The following is a 21,363-nucleotide window of genomic DNA, read 5'->3' on the forward strand; positions in this document are numbered from 1 at the left end:
TTAGGCATACAAAAAATTAGAATTAAAATAAATATTTAAAGACAGGTAATGTACAAAATGTATCTTTTAAAGTTCTGATTACAAAGACAATTTGCTCAAGCACTTTTTTCACATTTTGGCAATGTTTTCTGAAGTCTCTTGTCATATTTACCTTCCTAGAAAATCATCCTTGTCTGGATCTTCATCAAATAGCTCAATCTCCAACTCCTGTCCCGGATGCTCATACACTAAAGCCTAGAAGTTCAACAGTTAACAAGAACAGGCAGCCTGATCAACATAAATATCTGATGTAGCTTTTACATCAATTACATACCCACTTTCTAACATACTATATGTAGACTACCACTGACAACACACTGATAATTTGCATATCTGTATAGTGGTCCTTGCTCCAAGGCCTACAATTCAATGCTTCATGTGGATACACTGTTCTATTTTATGACTTTAGAAGAGAAGAAATTAAGATTTATACCCCACCCTTCTCTATGAATCAGAGACTCAGAGCGGCTTACAATCTCCTTTATCTTCTTCCCCCAAACAGACACCCTGTGAGGTGGGTGGGGCTGAGAGAGCTCTCCCAGAAGCTGCCCTTTCAAGGACAACTCTGCGAGAGATATGGCTGACGCAGGGCCATTCTAGCAGCTGCAAGTGGAGGAGTTGGGAATCAAACCCGGTTCTCCCAGGTAAGAGTCCGCACACTTAACCACTACACCACTTAAACACTACACCACTTATGGCAGGATGGATCCTATCCCTTATCCTACCACTCCTCTAAGCCAAGTCTGAAGCCTTCCTCCCATTTAAGTGGGTCTTCTGTTGAAGAATAGCTTCTTGGAGAACAACTGTATACCCCCAATATTTCAGAGGGTAGGTTAAGTACGTGCATCATTTTACTACTTGCCTGCACCATAGTGAATGAGAACATTAAAGTGTCCTGATACATATGCAGATTCCTTTGAGGAAGTAGTAGGGACTAAGGAGTGACTCACAGCTCTGTGCAAAGCATATTTGTGGACATTTAAGCAATTGCTAGTTTTTGGCCCACACTTGTAAACATTTTAATAATAAGGTCCATCAATGGAATACTGCCTTTTTTCTTTTCTTTTTTTGCCATGCCTGTTCTGTTCCTTTTTTGGAAGTGAACATTTAAACCTCTAGCAATGCACGTCACACAATAGGAGCTGTAAGGAATCTGCCAACCCTTCAGTAACAGTCTTACCATTTTGGGAATCACTTTTAAAAATCATTTACATAATTTTTTAAAACAAAAGATATAAGTGGAGCCATGAATAAGTATCTTACTTCTCATTTTTAAAAGCACGATCTCCACTGGCTTTTAGCACTGATGGCAGGGATGGGTAGACTGTTGACAATGATCCACAATGGTCCAGTAACCAATCTGCATTGGGCCATCTGTTACCTAGTGGCTGATCAGATTCTTGTAAAGAATGCTAAGCTAGGTAGACCTGGATCTGATCCAGAAAGGTACTTTTTAAGCAACAGTAAACATATCATTTAACACAGATTAGTCATGCCTTGACAGATTAGCCATGCCTGAAAATCATCTTCTGGCAATCCTCGGTCCAAAAGACATCTGCCTAACTTCAACTAGGGCCAGAGCCTTTTCAGCTCTGGCCCCGGCCTGGTAGAACATGCTCCAACTTGAGATCAGGGCCCTGTGGTATCTATTACAATTCCACAGGGCCTGCAAATGGAGCTGTTCCGCCAGGCCTTTGGTTGAGGTGGTGGTTGTCCAATTACGTATATTGGCCTCCCTTGCTCAAACTTGCCTATGCTGGGTTCTATGGCATTCCTATGTCCCTGATGGAGATTCCGCCCACCTGTTCAAACTATTGCCCCCTGGCACTTGCACAGGCATACTATGGGCTTATGAGACTGCTGAGTGGTGATATGATAACCATCTTCAAATACTTGAAGGGCTGTCATATAGAGGATGGTGCAAAGTTGTTTTCTGTGGCCCCAAATGGTTGGACCAGAACCGATGGGATGAAATTAAATCAAAAGCATTTTCGGCTAAACAGCAGAAAGAACTTTCTGACACAGTAGTTCCTCAGTGGAATAGGTTTCCTTGGGAGGTGGTGGGCTCTCCTTTGGCAGGTTTTAAACAGATGCTAGATGTCCGTCTGATAACAATGCTGATTCTGTAAACTTAGGCAGATCATGAGAAGGAGGCCAGGAAGGGTTGAATCACTGCTTAGTTCTCATGGCCCTTACTTACATGCCCAGGGAAATGCTGATTGACACTTTGGGGTCAGGCAGCGATTTTTCTCCAGGCCAGTTTGGTCAGGGATCCTGGAGGGGTTTTTTCTATCTTGTGGACATGGAGCAGGAGTCACTGGGTGTGTGTGTGTGTGTGGGGGGTATTTGTGAATTTCCTGCATTGTGCATGGGGTTGGACCCTGGATATCCCTACGAACTCTACGATTCTATGAAGTTTTCTGGGTTGCCATCAGGTTTTCAATGTTTTAGTATTTAAACTGGTATTAAATTTAAATGGGGCTTATAATGTTTTTATACTCTATTGTTTTAATTATAGTTGTAATCCGCCCTGATCCTGCTTGCAGGGGAGGGCGGTATAGAAATCACATAAAATAAATTTCTCAGATGCAAGATGATCCAGTAGCATAATGGATCAGCCACACAGCTTAACTGTTGAGATCTAGTCATCCTCTCAATAAGAATGGAGGGGAGAGAATGAAAGCAAACCCTTAAATATCTCTTTCATATTTTATATTATATAACTTCATTGTGCTGATATGCTCTTAAAACTATTCTGACCAAAAAACAGAATCTCTACTGAAGCACTATTCTGTCATCAGAGGCCAAAAGGTTATTGGCTTGATGTCAGGCAACTTGAAACTTTAGATTTCAAATTAAGCACTTTCCCATTGATGTGTAGGCATCGCACTCCCAGGAGTAAGAGAGCTGTTTCAAGCATTACTTTCCCCACCAGGCAAAGAAAGGAATGTAATTTTTTAATCCATGGCAAGCAGTGCACATGGTTTTATTTCCCATGCCACACATCCCATGCCACCAAGCTACTTTCCAATCCATGCATCAGCTGTCCAATTGTATCAATAGAAAAAAAAACAGCTAAAAACAAAAATATTCTCCATGTTAAAAATGTAATATGTCAAATAGTTTTGACAGGTGCCGTAACTACCTCAAATCTGTATGGGGGGAAATGTACCTATATTGACTAACATTTTTCAACTTTTTACCTCATAAACTTCATTCCACTTTGGATTGAGATTTTCTTTGATGACTTTACTTTGAAAAATCTGATTGCCAACACGAATGATTCCGTAAGGATCAGACTTCCCCTTAATAGTTCCCTTTAGGAAAGTATCTTTTCTTTCCAGATCCTGAGCTTCAAGGAAGTGTATTCGTAGTACACCCTGTCAACAAACGAGAGAGCAGTGATCCAAATTTTCAACAGTGTATTAAAATATTTCAAACTGTAGGCAGATTGGTCATTAACTGGATTAGACTAGACCCTGATGAACATGGGTGATACGGCTTCACTGCCTACTTCTCTTGAGCTAGAATGTTTATCATGCTTCCAGGCCACATCAGTTTCTATGACTAAATGGTGTGCTGTTTCAACACTCCATAGGCAGCGCTGGCGCGTAGGAGTAGGCCAAGTAGGCAGCTGCCTGGGGTGTCACCTAGCCTAGACGCCCCCTCTCCTCAAGCCCTCTGCTTTCCTGACTTCACCGAGGCTCCCGAGCCTCAGTGAAGGGGGGGGGGAAGTGGCAGCAAGCACACTCAGAGTCTGGGTCTGAGAGCGCCCACCGCCTTCCTGACTTCACCGAGGCCTCCTGAGGCTCAGGAAGCCTCAGTGAAGTCAGGGGCGTGGCAGCGAGTGCACTCAGAGCTCGGCTCTGAGTGCGCATGTGGCCTTCCAGAATTTGCTGAGGTCTCCCAAGGCTCAGGAAGACTCTGTAAAGTCCTGGGGGGGGGCGTGACATCATTGGGGTGCGTGTGCAAAGTATGCACCAATAAAACACTTGAGGTAGGGGTGCAAGGTTCAGCCTGGGGCACAAGAACCCCTAGTGTCAGGCCTGTCCATAGGCTCAGCCCAGAAGGCTGATCCCACCTAAAGTTAGAGACTGATCACAGCCAACAATTTGCACTTTATGGTATCTTCACTGGTTATCAAAGTAGTTCAGAAGCTGTTTTATTATGGCTTCTTCCCATGCTGTCATGTTATATTCTGAAGTACTACGGGCACAGCTGAATGTATTCTTTCCAGCCAGATGATAATCAAGTGAAAAAAAACTCATGCAAATGGTCTTCCCCCTAAGGTTCCATTTAACCATGATCAAAACAGCATGAGACCAAAAGGAAACAGCTTCCATGGTGCTGTGATAACATCTGAAGATTACCTTGCTCAGACCCCACAACACTTAAAAGGCACCATTAATTAATTGTTTATCTAGCTTTCAGAAATTGTTCCATTTGGGTGTTTTGCGGACTGCCTGGTATGCTTTGGGTGCTTCAAAATACATTTTAAAATATCTATTATCATCATCATTGCTATTATTAATTAAATTTGTGAATTGTCCAAACCCCGCAACTGCAGGGCTCTGGGCGACATACAATATCATTAAAGCAATTACAATAAAAACAGAATTAAGACACATTTCAAAGCATTTTAAACATTTTAGATTCATTTTCATGAACCAGAATAGCACGGCAAACTTTGTACTGGAATTCTTACCTTTGGTATGGGGAACCGCAACTGTGCGATTTGCAGCTCGCTCACGAGAGGAACAGTGATCCGATTTGGAAGCACCAGATAATTAGATATAATATTTAGGATTATACTGTCTGATAAACCGCTGTTGAGGACAAAATACAAGAAAAATTATTTTACAACATCCTGTCTTAGCAGTAGTTACATACTATCAATATTCAATCATGAAACTGCAGCTATTGTTTATACAGAGTTCTACAACACTGTAGCAGGGCAAATATAAATCCTGGGACATAAATAATTTTCAAGTGAATGACAAACATGAAACTTCTGTCCCCCCCAAAATCGCAAGCTCCAAAAAATTTCAAGGAGAAAAATTCAGTTCAACCATTTAAGGCAGTACTGTAACAGACTAGATGTCTTTCACAGTCTTACCCTGTAAATATATAGGGCTTACCTGTCATCTGGAACACACAATGATCCTAGCTGTAGAAATACACACTTAAGTCCCAACCTTCACACACATCTATCATTTTTACCCTCAATGACCACAAGATGGAAACAGTAACGCAGAATAAAAAGACAGCCTAGTAACATTTAAACAAGCAGTATAAGTTCTTCCACATGCTTTTATTAATGTGACTGAACATAGAAGACTGAGGAATGAAGCATAGTATTACTTTACCTTGTTTCTGTCATTATACACATTTTTAAGTAGACAGCCCCACTGGGCTGTTGCAAAATGAAAAGCCACTTATTAAGACCATTTGAAACAACACACACACAGCAACAGCAGAGTGCAACCTTTAGAGTGCTTCAGAAGTTTTCATCAGGCTGAATGTACAAAAAAAGGGGGGGATGTTTCTCCTCCTTATACTTGCATATGTCCAGCCTAATGAAGAATTCTGGAGCTTGGTCTTAACAAAAAGGCATTACATGGGTATATATCAGTAAAACTGATGCTAGCTTAATATTTTAACTTTTATATAAGGTTCCTTAAGACTTCTTTGATAGTAGCAGTATATTCATCCTAATAAAAGCCTGCAATTATCAATATTTTTTCTCCTTCAAAAATATTAACTATTTTAACATTTACTGATGCCACAGAATAGTTCAATGTTTGTGATGGATTTCATGAAAAGGCACAATTATGACTGATGAATTTTTACATACAGATTCCAACTAAGCCTGCTTTCCAGTACAACAAAAAGACATCCACTGAAAGCAAGGCTGTGATTTTAAAGTTTATGGTACTGGGTGGAGCTCTACAAGTTAACCTCAAATATTCACTACCACCAGCCTGGGACTTTTTGAACTGCAGAAGAACTAGAGTGACTACATTATTTTCTTGAATTAGGTTAGCCAGGTATAGCTCAGAAGCCAGTCATTTTTCCTGCAGAAAGAACAGTTGGTTTTCTCCCAGGTGTTACATGGGTGCAGAATACAAAGGATCATATTGGTCACTAGGGAACATTAGTGAGTATAGAAACAGAACAGCACATCATAACTCAACCTTTGCCATGTATAATCTATGCTGGGAAAAGATCTACATCTTTCCCCCTATATTTTACACAATTGTGCAATTTGCTGGCACTGTACAACACATAAAATAGCCAGCTTAGATGTGGAGGAGCCGATGGAGTGGATGCAGCTTGCTGGCAGAGAACATGCGGTGCTTGCAGCAAATGCCATGATCCCATGAACGTGCCTTATCAGAGTATCAATCAATCCCTATCATCTATAGTTAAAGGATCTAAGATTGTAATAAGTATTGCGTCTTCTGCTTCATAACCAGGAAAGCTGCTATCAAAGTAGACAATATTAAACTAAATGAATCACCACCAGTATACAGGAAGCTACACATATTTGGTTCCAAGTTCCTACAATACGTTTTCTCCTCATCCATGTTGCCTGTTGTTATATTTGTCAGAATTTTAAAACACAAAGAAATAGAAAGCCAGACTCCAATCAGTATTTTAAAGAACACAATAGTGGTGTGTCCCATTATCAGAATGTTGTCATTATATCAGTATGTTCACTGATATCATGTTATGTTTGATATCATGCCAATAAAGGTTATTGTATTGTATGTTCACTGAGGTAAGTAAGAGTTCCACTTCAAGGCATTAAGAAACAATGCTACATATGGATGATCCCAATCCTCACTGCTGTGGTTAATGGAAAGTCCTGCACTTCAAATGAAGAGTCACCTTAGTGACTAGGAAGTGACACAGTACAAGTGAGGCAGAACTGTCTCTTAATCCCCCAATAAGAGCCTCGCCTTTATATATATATATTTGCTAGACAAACTGATAGGAGCCAGCAACCTCGACTACTCCCATGGAACCTCAGAATGGAATGGCACTGCCCATCCCCTTTACATTCTAATTTTTTAAAACAGCCCCTGCCAACTTATGCTGGGGAGAAGCTTCTTCCCCACGTCAAGCGCCAGTGGCTGCTGTTACCTCAGTGCAGAGACTGAATCAGTCACAGCAAGACAAACTGATGTATTCTATGCTAGCTTGGGAAGAAGACAACATTGGATTTATATCCCGTCCTCCACTCCAAATCTCAGAGCAGCTCACAATCTCCTTTATCTTCCTCCCCCCACAGCAGACACCCTGAGAGGTGGGTGGGGCTGAGAGAGCTCTTACAGCAGCTGCGCTTTCAAGGACAACTCCGACGAGAGCTATGGCTGACCCAAGGCCATTCCAGCAGCTGCAAGTGGAGGAGTGGGGAATCAAACTCAGTTCTCCAAGATAAGAGTCCATGCACTTAACCACTACACCAAACTGGGAAGCCTTGAGGCCTGCTCTACTATGCTCTGCTGCTACTTGGCTGTATAATACATGCTCACGTTCTAACCAGTTTTAGATGTTATGTTTTAATCATGAATTCCACATACTGAAGCAGCAGAAAGTCGCTTTAGTAGTGTGGTATAGTTAAGAGCATCAGACTAGGATCTGGGAAGCTCTGGTTCAAATCCCTGTTCTGCTATGGAAGCTTGCTGGGTGACCTTGGACCAGCCATATACTCTCAGTCTGGCCTTCCAGGACAGTTGTGATGTATAAAGCACAAACTGGAGGAGAGGGGAATTACATAAGCCACTTTGGGTCCCCACTGGGGAGAAAGTAGTGCATAAATGAAGTAAATGCATTCTTAATATTAAAAAATACACCTTTTCAGGAAGGCTTACTTTAGTCCTGGAATATCCAGAAGATTGGTCAGTCCTGTCCAGTTAATTTCTAAAAGCTGCAAACATAAGGGGAAAATGTTAATGTTGTTTAGAACACCTGGTGCTTCAGATACAGAGATAAAAAGGTCACACATTCTAACAGCCAGGCAAGTAGCAGAAAGAATCAGTTTGACATAAACAACATAAGGATTTCAACCAACAGTTTGAAATTGGGAAAGACATGTATTTTAGGCTACTGATGACCCAGCACAGCCTTAGGAAGGATACAAAACAATGCATTGATAGCTATAAAAATAGCAGGGTACCCCTCAAAATAATATCTCACATATACCTGTGGAGAACCTGAAGCCATTATTCTTGAATTTATACCAGATAGCCCTGTTAAAACCATTACCCTAAAAATAAAACCATTAAAGACTGTTACTTTTAAATTTACTGGTGCCACTAGCCTCTGGGGGAGGATGATTTATAAATCAAATCAATCCATTTTACGCAGCTATGTTATGCAAATGACCAAAAATTAAAATGTTGCACATAAACCAATATTTTGAAAGCTCACTACTAGGACCTGTTTGCACACTTTCATAGGTGTTGGCTGAGCTGCTGTAAAACAGTGGAAAAGTTCAGTGATTAAAGGGCAAAGTCAATTAAATTCATTATTATTCATACTTAAACGTCCTATGTTGCTTTGATCCCATACTGAACTGACAAGCTGACTCATTAATATTCCCCATCATCATGCATGTTTAAGTGTCTGTAGGTAACAGCATAAGATATTTATGTGTATCGCACACAAAACATCTGAGAAGTCAAGCACTCGTATTGTCACTTCAATTGTTCAAAGAGAGTAGAAATACTTATAGCCACCAAATATTTGCACTGCTATCATTTGTGGTGGTACATCTAAACATGTATTGGAAAGCAAAAGCTGGCAAACTACAACCCAACCCTGGCTGAGATCAAAATCAACCTGATTATAAGCGAGTTTCAATTAGACATGTTTGTTGGTCCTCAGGCAAAAGTCTTCCATCTTCATTTTATGAAATCTCCTATGCATGACCTAGACCTCGGCAAAGGAGGACCAAACAGTCACCCTGAAAGAGTTGGCCCCACCAGGTTTTTTGCTCCTCCATACATTCTGAACTAAGGGGCAGAGGGGGGGAGGTGATATTCATCTGAGACTACTTCTCCTCCAGGGCACTCCCTGTTCCAAAAATCACTGGTATTGATTGCATTGGCCTTGTTTGGGACACGGAGGAGAATTTGGCTGTTTGGTGTACTGACTGCCTAATGCCCCAGCAGACAGACTACTCAGCTTGCAGGGTGCGCTTTGGAGTTCCCAAGACTGATAATCCTGGGAGACTTTAACATCCATGCCGACACTGCTACCTCCTTGCAAGTGTCACACCTAGTGTCCTCCATGGCAGCACTACAACTCTCCCAGAGAGTATCAGGTCCTACACATCAGGCAGGCTACACACTGGACTTGATCTTCAGCATGGGTAAGAATATGGATCTGACTGCTACAGAGGAAGTGCTATGATTAGACCATGTTGCCCTAAAGGCCCAGTTGAGTGTCCCAGTCCCCTCCTGTTTAGGCAGCAAGCAGATTTACGCTCACTTGCAGAGACTAATGGATGCAACTGGGTTCCAGAGTGCTCTGCAGGATCTAATGCCCCCTCCCCACAGCCCTTCATTAGATGCACTGACAGGACTGGAACTGACAGCAAGTAAAGACTCTCATAGGATAGCTAGAATACATACACATGGAAGCATTCCCCCTTTGCACACTTGAACTATTCCAAGGTTGGGAAAGCACGATTTACAAGGACAGTCAGGAACATAGCTATTCTTATAGAGAGAAACTGTACTTACTACTACAAAACAAATTTCCCAAAGTTGCCTATTTTCTGATTTATCATTGAACTTTCCTTTCAAATTTTAGCACAAGTTATCAGAATAGAGAAAGCTTTCAAAAACGCATTACATTTGTTTGCTCTATTATTTAAAATCACTCACAAAGTATTAGCTGTGAGCACATCTTGATATGGGTACTTCGGCCATCTTCTGTTACATCAACAAGATTAGTTTTTTTTAAGAAAGTACAAAGTGGGGGCTTTGTAATAAAACCTCTGTACAGTCCACTCATTAGATAAGTATGTTCAGAACTATTAATTTAAGCAACGTAACCATATATAGTCATCAAGGCCCGATACTGGCTGCAGTGTATGTTGAATTATTGCCAGTTGTTGCTTTGGACTGGAAAATATGAGGAGGAAAAATCTCTAACTAGATGCCAAATAATTCCTTTGCCTTCCCCCTGACAAAAATCACAGGAAAAGTTTTTCTTGGCTGCAGCCATTCAAAATCTAGGTGACAAAACATAATTATATAGCAAAATTTTGATCGAAGTTATTTCCGATTGTGCTACAGGATGAAAAGCACAAGCCAGTCATGAAGATGTGAGTCATCTGAACAGATTTTTTTTAACATGTTGTGAACACTGAAAATCATTTGCCAGTACTAGTCCAGTTTTATTTGTAGTTATACAGGAACTCATTTGCATATTAGGCCACACCCCCAGGAACTGCGTTCCTGCACAAAAAAAGCCCTGATTAATTCACTTGTGGATCCTGACCATTTTGTTGCAAGTCTTTGTTTCCCTCCCTTAACTTTTGGAAATGTGAAGAATTTAACATTTCTGGTCTATGTGGTAAATATTTCAAGCACTGGCTTGAAGATTTCTGGAGATGCAAGGAGATGGGTGATTTTCACCAGTTCCCCCTATCTCTTGCATGGTAGACCTCCAACCTTACTCTGCAAGTACTAACCAAGTACCAAATCCTACATTGTATTGATAGGCTTACTCTTGTAACAGAGTCACATCATTTTGGGGGGATATTATGGCATTAACAGCCTTTTTCATTATTTCCAGCAAAAATAGCCATTGTCATAGCCTTCAAAATAAATGTCTGTTTATTTTAATTTTTGAGGAAATGATGTAAAAACTCAGCCACTAGTGATACAGACAGACAGCATAGCTTGCATTGTTTATAGAGGTATATTTTAATTGGACAATGCACTTGGTTTCCATTGTCTTTTGCACTAAAGAACCATTTCCAGATTTGGTTCCTGATCCTTGAACATGTTCAATCAATCATTTATAGCATGGGTGGCCAAACTGTGGCTCGGGACCCACATGTGGCTCTTTCACACATATTGTGTGGCTCTTGAATCCCCCCATCCACCCCATTGGCTTACTTGGAAAAGGCATTTCTCTCTTTAAATCACTTAAGTTAAATAATTCAAAGTTAAACTTGCTTTCTTTCAACCTCTCCCTCCCCATCTATTTGCCTTCCCTCCTTCCTTCCCTCCCTCCCTGTCTTGTGGCTCTCAAACATCTAATGTTTATTCTATGTGGCTCTTATGTTAAGCAAGTTTGGCCATACCTGATTTATAGGAGTTGGAAGTTACCATAAACACAATGAAATAAAAATTCCACAGAACCAAAGTGTGATGGGCAAAACTGGCAATACTGGCAGGTAGATGGCAAACACACCTGAACTAATCCAGCCTCGGAGAAGAAAGCAGACTACAGTGGAATGAATATATGAGGGCTGCCTTTTGTCTCATGATTTAGCTGTAGATTACAGTTAGGAACCTTTGCCCTAACTGGCATTGGTCTAAGCTGTTTATACAGCAAGTGCCATAGCTCACTAAGGGCAATAACATTCTGCAGGGCTCTTTCTTCAAACATGTAAGCAGAATGATATGCAGACCAAACTACAATCTTGCCCTTGAAGAAAAGAGTTCCAGCTATATAGTGGTTGAAAGTTTGAATCTGGCACTTCTCACAGGCACAAAGCTAATATTTATGAGCATGAAGATTAGCAGAATAAATGATAGTCGCAACTGTAGCACTAACTATAATGCTGTTTCTTGAGAGTGAATTCCAAATGTGCACTAAAGATTTTGATAGACTTAATATGACTGTCTAGAAAATTGAAAGTATATTATACAGAAAATACTTCAGTGAATATCTAATGTCTTTTTTCTGTGAGATGGTGTTAACTGTTTCTTGTTTTGAATCTTGCAAGACTGAAGGTTTAGATATACATACTTCCCATACCAAAATGGGAAATCAAAGCTACTGCTTTCTTTTTTGAGACAAAAATAAATGGAATATAGAAGATTATTGCATCAGTTAGAAAAAAGTTCCTGATCGTAAAACAAGACAGCAAATTCATCCCAAGCATTTTTATTTACCATATCTAATCAAAGTTTTCTAATGAAGAAGGTATCTTTCAATCACATTTCCAACATTTCTATAAGTATTATTTCAACTGAAACATCAGCTTCCCCCCCCCCCAACCAAAAAAACCAAACTTGTGTATCCATGGACTACAGAAACAAAGTGGGTGGAATGACAATTCCTGAATTTAACCACCCATTAGATATTAGCAGATCAGCTAACCAATCAAGAAACAGTAAATTTGATAAGCCCATTTAATTATTTTGGGAGAGGGGGGACTACAGATGGTAGTTAAGGTTTCACAGTTTTGCTCAGATGCTGTTTGGATGCTGTTTGTGGGATTCAACACAGTATGGATCAAATTTTAACTCCCTACATTAAAACACTGGTAGAAAACATAAGGTTGGAATAACACATCACTACTATCCGGGCGGCAGTTAGAAAGAAACTGGGTGGGTGGAGCGCCTTCCCCTCGCTCCAGGCATGCGCAGTGGATGCCTGCTCCCCAGAGCGGGAGGGAATGCACGCCAAAATAAAGGCCTAGGCTAGCTTTGAATTCTCCGAGGTCGGGTTCGTCCCAGCGGGAAAACCCATGTGTGGGACTGCACAGAGACCACAAAGAAGATCATAAGAGAAGCCATGTTGGATCAGGCCAATGGCCCATCCAGTCCAACACTCTGTGTCACACAGTGGCCAAAAAGAAATTATATATATATACACACATACACACTGTGGCTAATAGCCGCTGATGGACCTCTGCTCCATATTTTTATCCAATCTCCTCTTGAAGCTGGCTATGCTTGTAGCCACCGCCACCTCCTGTGGCAGTGAATTCCACATATTAATCACCCTTTGGGTGAAGAAGTACTTCCTTTTATCCGTTTTAACCTGACTGCTCAGCCCACAAGTTCTTGTATTGTGAGAAAGGGAGAAAAGGACTTCTTTCTCTACTTTCTCCATCCCATGCATTATCTTGAAGAATTTAACAGTTCTGGTCTATGTGGTAAATATTTCAAGCACTGGCTTGAAGATTTCTGATGATGCAAGGAGATGGGTGATTTTCACCAGTTCCCCCTATCTCTTGCATGGTAGACCTCCAACCTTACTCTGCAAGTACTAAGTTTCCAAATAATAACCCTGTAATCTATTTTAAAGATTACTGTAGGTTTTATCCTGCTTTTACTTCTATTTTTGCCTTTCCAGTTTATGCACTGTTTATGACATAATGATTTATTTTAGGATGTTTCTATGCCGCCTCTTCAGAGTAGCATGGGAGCTTAAAACAACTTCACAATATAAAAACAAGCCACTGGACATACAACAGCATAAACACTATTAATAAAATAGAAGCAAACCATTTAAATCTGGTAAGATAAAACCATAATTTAAAGCCAGGTAAAAAGAGGTGTTTCAGCCAGGTACTTAAAAGAAAGTAAAGCAGCCACCAGATTAATCTCTATCTACCGTTTATCTCTATCTAATTATAAGGCTGTTTATTGCACACATTTCAAAAATGCAACAGGCAAAAAGTGGTTGAAATGGGGTAGGATAGCATTTGAGTTTATCCAAATAATTACTGCTAATACCATAAAGAAGAATAAAATGGCATATGTTACTAATAAGTAGTAGTAAGTATTTATTGTGTGCAGCTAAAGGCCATGATAAAGTTGGTCTAGATAAAATAAAGGAAAAATAAAAATCATCAAGATAAGATGCCACACAAATGACAAAACTTCAGATTTTAAGTTTAAGTCACCACATTTGTATGTATTTTCTTGATAGCCACAGCATATAGGGTTACCATGTATGTAACATATGGGTCTACACCAATGAGAAGGAATATTAATTTTCTCCTCAGAGGTGCATGCAGTCAGTTTGGCTAAGATGGTCACCAGAAATTTCGATCTGGGTTCCCAATACAAAGGACAATGCAATACGTAGTGAGGAAGATAATCTACCCAGTTAGCTCACTTCAAAGAAGGAATACATCAAGAGCATGAAGGGCCACACTGGTCCACCGGCCATAACTTTTAGGGGGTATTAGACAAAAGAACAAATTTTCTGCTCCTACATTTTCTCCACTCAGTGTATTTTGTTCAAGCTATTCAAGGATGAATTTTAAATTTCAATATTCTTTCAAAGTGGGCTTGGATATGAAATATCCTTCCTCAAGAAACCCAAACACAATATAAAGGGGAAAAAATTAGACAAATCCTTCAGCTCTGCTTAACTCTGCAGTAACAGGGTTTCTGAAGTTCTCTTAATATTCTGTTGCAAGGCAATAAAGAACATAGAAGAGAATGAAACAACAGATGCATGGAGGTGGGGAATTGAATAATAGGAGCAGAAGAAGGGGACCAAGCACACAGAAATTCTGCCTAAGGCTTTTTTGCTCTGAGCCTTCCAACAACACTGAGCTCATGCATTCAACTTTTCAGCAACCCTGAGGGCTTGACACTGTCTTTTCTGAAATAACATTAAAGCTGATATTCCCATAAAGTTTGTACTAGACTGCACAGAATATAGGCAGGCATGGAAAGACGATACAGAATTCTGTTGAACATACACATGAATTAAATTGTGTGAGGTCTTATTTGCTATTCATTAATGCTGTGATGACTATAATTTGAGTAGTCTGCAATTACATCTCTATTCCTGTTTTAAGAAGAAAGGGATTTTGCAACTTTTTAACACTAAAAATATGAGTGTACTTTATATCCCCTGCCAGCACTGTCACCTGTGCTATAAAATGGAATAATATCTGCTAGCTCTAAGGGATAACATCTTATCATGATGTGAGACAGCCAGGCTGGGCAATATGCGATGATATGGAAAATTTTCTGAGTGCTGTTGAGTTGTTTGTTTATAAAATGTTTTTATTGTATTTTATTGTTTTATCATATGTTATACTCCACCCTGAGCCCTACAAGGAATGGGTGGAATAGAAATATACTAAAATAAATAAATATTCAATATAACCCCTCTGCCATTAATCTATGGTTTCCAAAAATGACTGTATCAACCTGATATTTACTGTTGAGATTATAGAAATTACACCTTTGCAAAGTATGAAAGAATGGTGACTATAGCCGAAAAATTAAAGTTGTGCAGCTTTGAGCATTACCTTATTTACCATATTTATAGCCCACCTTTTGCACTGAGTAAGTCACTATAATACAATAAAGAGGCATCTAATAATACATCTACTAGGGTTACAGAAATCTTACTGAACACAGCATATGAGACATATTACAGAGTGCAGATACAATGCAGAAAATTGCTATTGCATCAACAGAAAATAAGTCAGCAACAGGATAATATGCGTAACAAACAAATAGTACATTCTATACACAGTGGAATAGTCCACTGTCCTTTATAAAGTGCTTCCCTGAATCATACTGTTACACTATTTATTTACATTGTAGCCCACTTTTCTCACAGGGACCCAAGGCAGATTACACATGAGTCAGTACATAGTACAGTCCTATCATTTTAACATACAGAACTTCAATTTAATCATCTGCATAACTTCTGATTCATAGTGAAGCCTCTAGATCAAGTTTCAGCAAATGTAGGCTCCTAGACCAAACCTGGGTCCTTGTCTCTATTCTGTAGCAGAATGTTGAACATAGTCCTGAGAGTTGCCAGCTACTCACTTTGGGGAACTGGTAGCAGGGGCCTAGTTTAATCTGTTCCTCCTCCTTAAACAGACTTTAGAAACTAGTTGTTACTAGTTAGTACAATGTAGAATTCTAGTTAGTAAAATAAAAATTTCCTAAGAATGCTGACCGCTGTTATCTAAAAATTCTGATTCAACATCTCAAGACTTCATTACAGGTTTGCTAAAATAAAGCAGCAATGCATTTGCAAGCCAGAGAATGAAACATCTCAAATCTTTTTACTTACTGGCTTCCTAAGGAAAAACAGAGAGAGTGCTCCAATTAAGGGCATGTCTCCAAGAAGCGGTTCCATTATAACTCTCATTGTACCATGAATCTAAAAAAAAAGAAAAGAAATTGCTCAGTCAACAGAATACTAAACAGGAATTAAGGATATAATCAGTCAACAGAATATTAAACAGGAATTAGGGATATAGTAATCTAAGAAAAGCAACATACTACCGATTACCCAAATCTGTTAATATATCTGTATCAGGTTTTAGGTTACTAAAAGACTTCATTTTCTGTTTGTGGGAGGATTTTATCTTTTGTTTATGCAAATTAAACAAAAAAGAATTATATAGCATGTCCAAGAAAAGTAAAGTTTACCTGTATGCTCTTTACGCCAGCTCTGCAGAAGTATCTCTTGATTTCCAAGTCTATTTCACAATTACCAACAAAACTGAAACAAGACATAGATTTATAGTGACCAGAATTTCATTGACAACCATCAAGTTTATTAATCTTTTTTTGAGGGATGGATGTATTTAACGTGTGTGGGTGTATATAAAATTACATTTAAAGCCCTAGAATCTGGCCAAATGTTGACTGCCAGCACCTTGTGCATGCATGGTTGTAGGGTAACTTCAGTAGCAGCACTTCAAACTGGATTTTTTCAATTGATAAAGAACTCTGATTTGGCAGGTGAAATGAGTTGAAGGGGAAAATGCTGGATCATCCTTGCCATAAATCTAGATCTATGAATTACCTCATTAGATCACAACCCTGGCAAACTTTGCAGTGATACTTTTACCTTAATGCACTTTATTTCTCTCCAGTGCTAAACTATTCACACTAATGCTTTTAATGTGTTGTTATGAACACCTGTGATTATTCATCAAAATGTATGTTTCAATCATTTAATTAATCTTTAAGGTACCATAATAAGGCTTATTTTGGTTTTGCCACAGTAGATTAACATGGCTGCCCTACTGAAATTTGTGCTGGGAGGGATGGGGTGGTGGCATGTATGTCAAAGAATAAGTTTTCCTGCATACTACTGGAAACACCAACAGAAAATTTTATACCACATTTCTAAAAAGGTGAGCATATTTGGTCTTATGTTTGTTGTATTGATTTGAAACAATAACGAACCTAACAGGAGTCAACAGAGAAGAAGCAAGGAAAGGCCAGCAAGTTGTGTCATACATTCATTAATGACACTGTTGTCCTTCAGCCTATATTACTTGGCTTATGTCTTTGCAATACAGCTTACATGAAACCTGATCTCATATTGGAACACCAAGTTAAACAGAACACTTTATCCACTGCGTGCATAATGACTGTAAACTATTTAAGACTAAATTAAGCAGCAAATCCATAAAATGAAAGACATAACATTTTAAGATTTTTCAACATTTTCACAACATGCAACAAAACACTGTCTCAAGTATAAACTGGTTTTAATACCTTTAATGGATATGTAAATACGTGTTATTACCTGATCTGAAGATCCAATATGATCTGCCTTTTATCCACATTCTCAGTGTACACTTTAACACCATTAATCCTAAGGGGCTAAAGTAACAGGATTTCCATTTTAATAGCTTAACACTTCTATCAAAATTATGCTTAAATGCAAAGCTCATCCTTTACTTAAGTGTTACATTTAGTTTGTCATGAATACAAATTCAGAAACAGTGGCTTACAGAATGCGCTACTCATGCTGGATGTGTCACTACAAATCAATTCCACCCATTCCAAGAGGCAGATTGTATAAGCAATGACAGATATTTGCAGTATGTCAGAACAGTTATTTTCCCCCTACAGACCATATATTACCATATTATTCCATTAATTCACTTGGTCTCCTATGGTTAAAACTGTATCCAAACAGCCAAGAAGGGAGAAAGAAGATCTGTTTAGCTTTCACCATAAATACACAAGGAATGATCTGAGGGCTTAAAGATGCTGTTATGATGTTAAACCCAAGCAGGGATTCAGCCTGATCAAGTAGAGTCTGTTTACAAGACTACCTACACTGCCATGAATATCTTAAAGAGGATGCAAAAGTGCAATAAATGAATAAATAAGCATTCCACAGATACCTAACAGGGAAATGTGGATTGGCAGGATGTTCAACACTTCTGCAGACTTATATTGCAAGGTGGTAGCAAGAATAAACCATAGGATATTAAGCAGTTTTTGAGATTTATCAAGAAAAAAGCAATTTTAACACATCTTCATTATGTTGCATGCTCATCCTCTGCCTATATGTATGGATTGGTAAATTCCATTTCATTGTACCTGAGGAAGTGTGCGTGCACACGAAAGCTCATACCTTGAATAAAACTTTGTTGGTCTTAAAGGTGCCAACTGCACAAAAATGAACTGTATTAAAAATTAAAAAAATTAAAAATTAAAAAAAAAATTAAAAAACTAAATTAATTAATTATATTATGACCTTACTGATACATACTGATGTTATACTGGCCCTGATAAGGGAACTGTACCTATAGTTTTAGGAGCTAAACTGGAAGATATATATTGGCAATATTACTATTTCCAGTATATGTAATTGCTGCTAACATAAGGCCAGATACACTTGTGGGCTCCCAATTTTTTTTTTATTATTTTTTTTGGGGGGGGGGCATTCATTTCCAAATTGGACAGTTTCATTTTGGGTTCTATATTAAGTGTGCATTGCCTTACAAATGTAACAGGGACTTTGTTGTATGTTGTAATTTGTACTACTTGACCTCTGAACAAGGCCTCTCTGTTTGCTGAAATGCATCAGGTCATATATGGTTCTTTTTTGTGCATTCATTACTCTGATAATTTTATGAGGCTTCCTTTGGATCCCTACAAGATTTTATATGTTTTTGTAATAAACACATGTACTTTTGTCTTTGAACTCTTGATGTTTTTAACTTTTGGCCCCTTGCTAACTTCCTTTGGAGGTTTTTGCTTGGTTGGTTTAGTTTCTTTCCCCCTCTCTTTTTGGTTGGTTTTAAAGGTGCCACTGGATTCAAACTTTGTTGTACTGCTTCAGAGCAACATAGCTACCCAGCTTGAATCTAGTGCGAGTGGAAGTAAGGCTTCAGATCCAAGCAGATGCATTCCCCTGCCCATTCTCTCTGTCCAGTCCTACTAACCACCCACTGCTCATCTTCCCCATACTAAACCTGTGGTACAGGTTTGTTTAAAATATGCAGATAGAAACCATGCCCCAGTATGGTCGCAGCATCCCTATTAGCAAGCATGCTGGATGTGCATTAAAAGTTTATCCCAGTTATTTTTGTCCAAAAGTTTACTGCCTAGTCAGTCACTGTTAATCCAAGAACTAATATTTGAACTATAATCTTTGGGGCAGGACACCCACTGCTGTTGGCCACTGAGTCAACACAAATCTGAATTGAGTAATCAAACAGTATCCATTGTGAGCAGAATTGCTTTAGACCTTTATGTATGTATGCCCCGAGCAAGTTTTCTGCAAGCAAAATTGCAGTGTTTGTTCAACGCGCACTGAGACTACAAGCACCAATGTTAAAGGTTTAAACTATCTTGTAACATGAACAGTTTACTTTTCGCAATCTTTTTATTTCTGTTCTTTCATCACCATAGCAACAATTCAGTAGTAATCAAGCAGCTGATCAACCACCAGCAACACAGGAAGGGAAACAGCATACAGAACAGTAGAAAGCCTGAGTGCTAAAGCACAAAAGATAGCAGGTAACTGTATTGTATATAAATGTTCAATATTTTGCCATATTGTTCATATCAATACTGCAAACACATTCTAAATATCTCGGGAGATACTACTATTTTAACTAAATAGTACAATTATTATTTTTAAAACCCTGCAAAAGCAAATATATATTTTAATAAAAATTCAGCACAATTATGGAACTATGGAGAGAGTTGATTTGGTGTAGTAGTTTAGTGTGTGGACTCTAATCTGGGAGAACCAGGTTCCTCTACATGCAGCTGCTGGATGACCTTGGGTCAGCCACAGTTCTTGCAGAGCTGTTCTCTCAAGAGTTGTTCTCAAAAGGGCTCTCTCAGCCCCACCTACCTCACAGGGTGTCTGTTGCGGGGAGGGGAAGGGAAGGAGATTGTAAACCACTCTGAGTGAAGGTCAGAGTATAAATCCAATCTCTTCTTCTTTTGTTTCCACCAACATATTCTGGCTTTTTAACCACCTCAAAGATAGGCTTTATCGCAACAGAATATCCCATTAATCAGAAAAGTTAAATTAGTTAGGGGAGGGACGGTGGCTCAGTGGGAGAGCATCTGCTTAGGAAGCAGAAGGTCCCAGGTTCAATCCCTGGCATCTCCAAAAAAGGGTCCAGGCAAATAGGTGTGAAAAAAACTCAGCTTAAGGAAGCTTCATATGTTCATAGTTAGATTCAAGCCCTGTAGCACTTCAGAGACCACTGTCCTGATCTGCAAAGCCCATGCTTGTCAGATCTCTGAAGATAACCACGGTCGTGTCATAGAGGTAGGTGATTGCAAACTACTTCTGAAACAGCCTTAAACACAAGTCTAACTTGCCACCTAGTGGTGCATATTGCTAAAAGAGTTAGAACTTTTGGGTGCCAAACAATCTTAGGATCTCCTGGCTATTCTACACACAATGCCATAGGATAATTAATAGAGACCAACATGATTTTCAGGGTATATAAGCTTTCAAGAGTTATGGTCCCCATAACCAGCGATGTCAGAACTATAGCCATATTTAAACAAATAAAGGGTACACTATTCATAGAAGGTTCCAAGTTCACCAAGAATACGAACAGTTTATTCTAACAGAAACTTACCTGATTACCTATATCAATTTTTGTGAAACTGAAGGTGCTCAAGCGGCTGTTTGCTCCTCTCACCGCTGGTTCTATTGTTTCACGGAAAAGTTTCTCAATAAACTGACAAATGAAAGGCCACATGTGTTTCACAGTCTGAGAAAGAAAAAAAAATTGTATGAACTGTGTGCAATACAATCACACAAACAGAACTATTCCATAAGACAGCTTCTTAAAAGTTCTACACAAGATCTTAGCAATTTCACAAAACTGCTTTTGCCCTAACTTCTTCCCAAGGCTCCATGCCCTTTTTCTTTCTCTCCTTTCCACCCACCAGATAATCTACCTTTATCTGCCCCCTGCCTTTAGCTTTCCCTCCTTTTCACCTCCCCGACAGCCTCTACGTGACAAAGCTATGACCCAACAGCACAGTGTTGGCCTCTGGGCCCAATGGTGCAGTGCTTAGGAGGAGGAAAAGAACAAAGTATGGGGGGGAGGATACAGGGAAAGTAAGGTCA

General features: G+C 39.3%; 1 protein-coding gene and 1 long non-coding RNA gene across 5 annotated transcripts in view; both read right to left on the reverse strand.

Moving 5' to 3' along the window:
* Nucleotides 1-21,363, reverse strand: part of LOC132578194 (uncharacterized) — a 131,661-nt gene that overhangs the window by 31,763 nt on the left and 78,535 nt on the right. The window lies entirely within an intron of this gene.
* Nucleotides 1-21,363, reverse strand: part of ESYT2 (extended synaptotagmin 2) — an 86,080-nt gene that overhangs the window by 31,763 nt on the left and 32,954 nt on the right. For all 4 annotated transcript variants that reach the window (XM_060248072.1, XM_060248071.1, XM_060248069.1 and 1 more), the window contains exons 3-10: nucleotides 20,867-21,001; nucleotides 17,548-17,624; nucleotides 16,437-16,509; nucleotides 16,075-16,164; nucleotides 7,917-7,972; nucleotides 4,745-4,865; nucleotides 3,243-3,419; nucleotides 152-234 (exon numbers count right to left, since the gene is read on the reverse strand). In XM_060248072.1, the coding sequence (XP_060104055.1) occupies nucleotides 152-234; nucleotides 3,243-3,419; nucleotides 4,745-4,865; nucleotides 7,917-7,972; nucleotides 16,075-16,164; nucleotides 16,437-16,509; nucleotides 17,548-17,624; nucleotides 20,867-21,001 (812 nt within the window). The remainder of the gene's footprint in view (nucleotides 1-151; nucleotides 235-3,242; nucleotides 3,420-4,744; nucleotides 4,866-7,916; nucleotides 7,973-16,074; nucleotides 16,165-16,436; nucleotides 16,510-17,547; nucleotides 17,625-20,866; nucleotides 21,002-21,363) is intronic.

This window comes from Heteronotia binoei, chromosome 10 (genome assembly GCF_032191835.1).
Source record: "Heteronotia binoei isolate CCM8104 ecotype False Entrance Well chromosome 10, APGP_CSIRO_Hbin_v1, whole genome shotgun sequence".
NCBI lineage: Eukaryota > Metazoa > Chordata > Lepidosauria > Squamata > Gekkonidae > Heteronotia > Heteronotia binoei.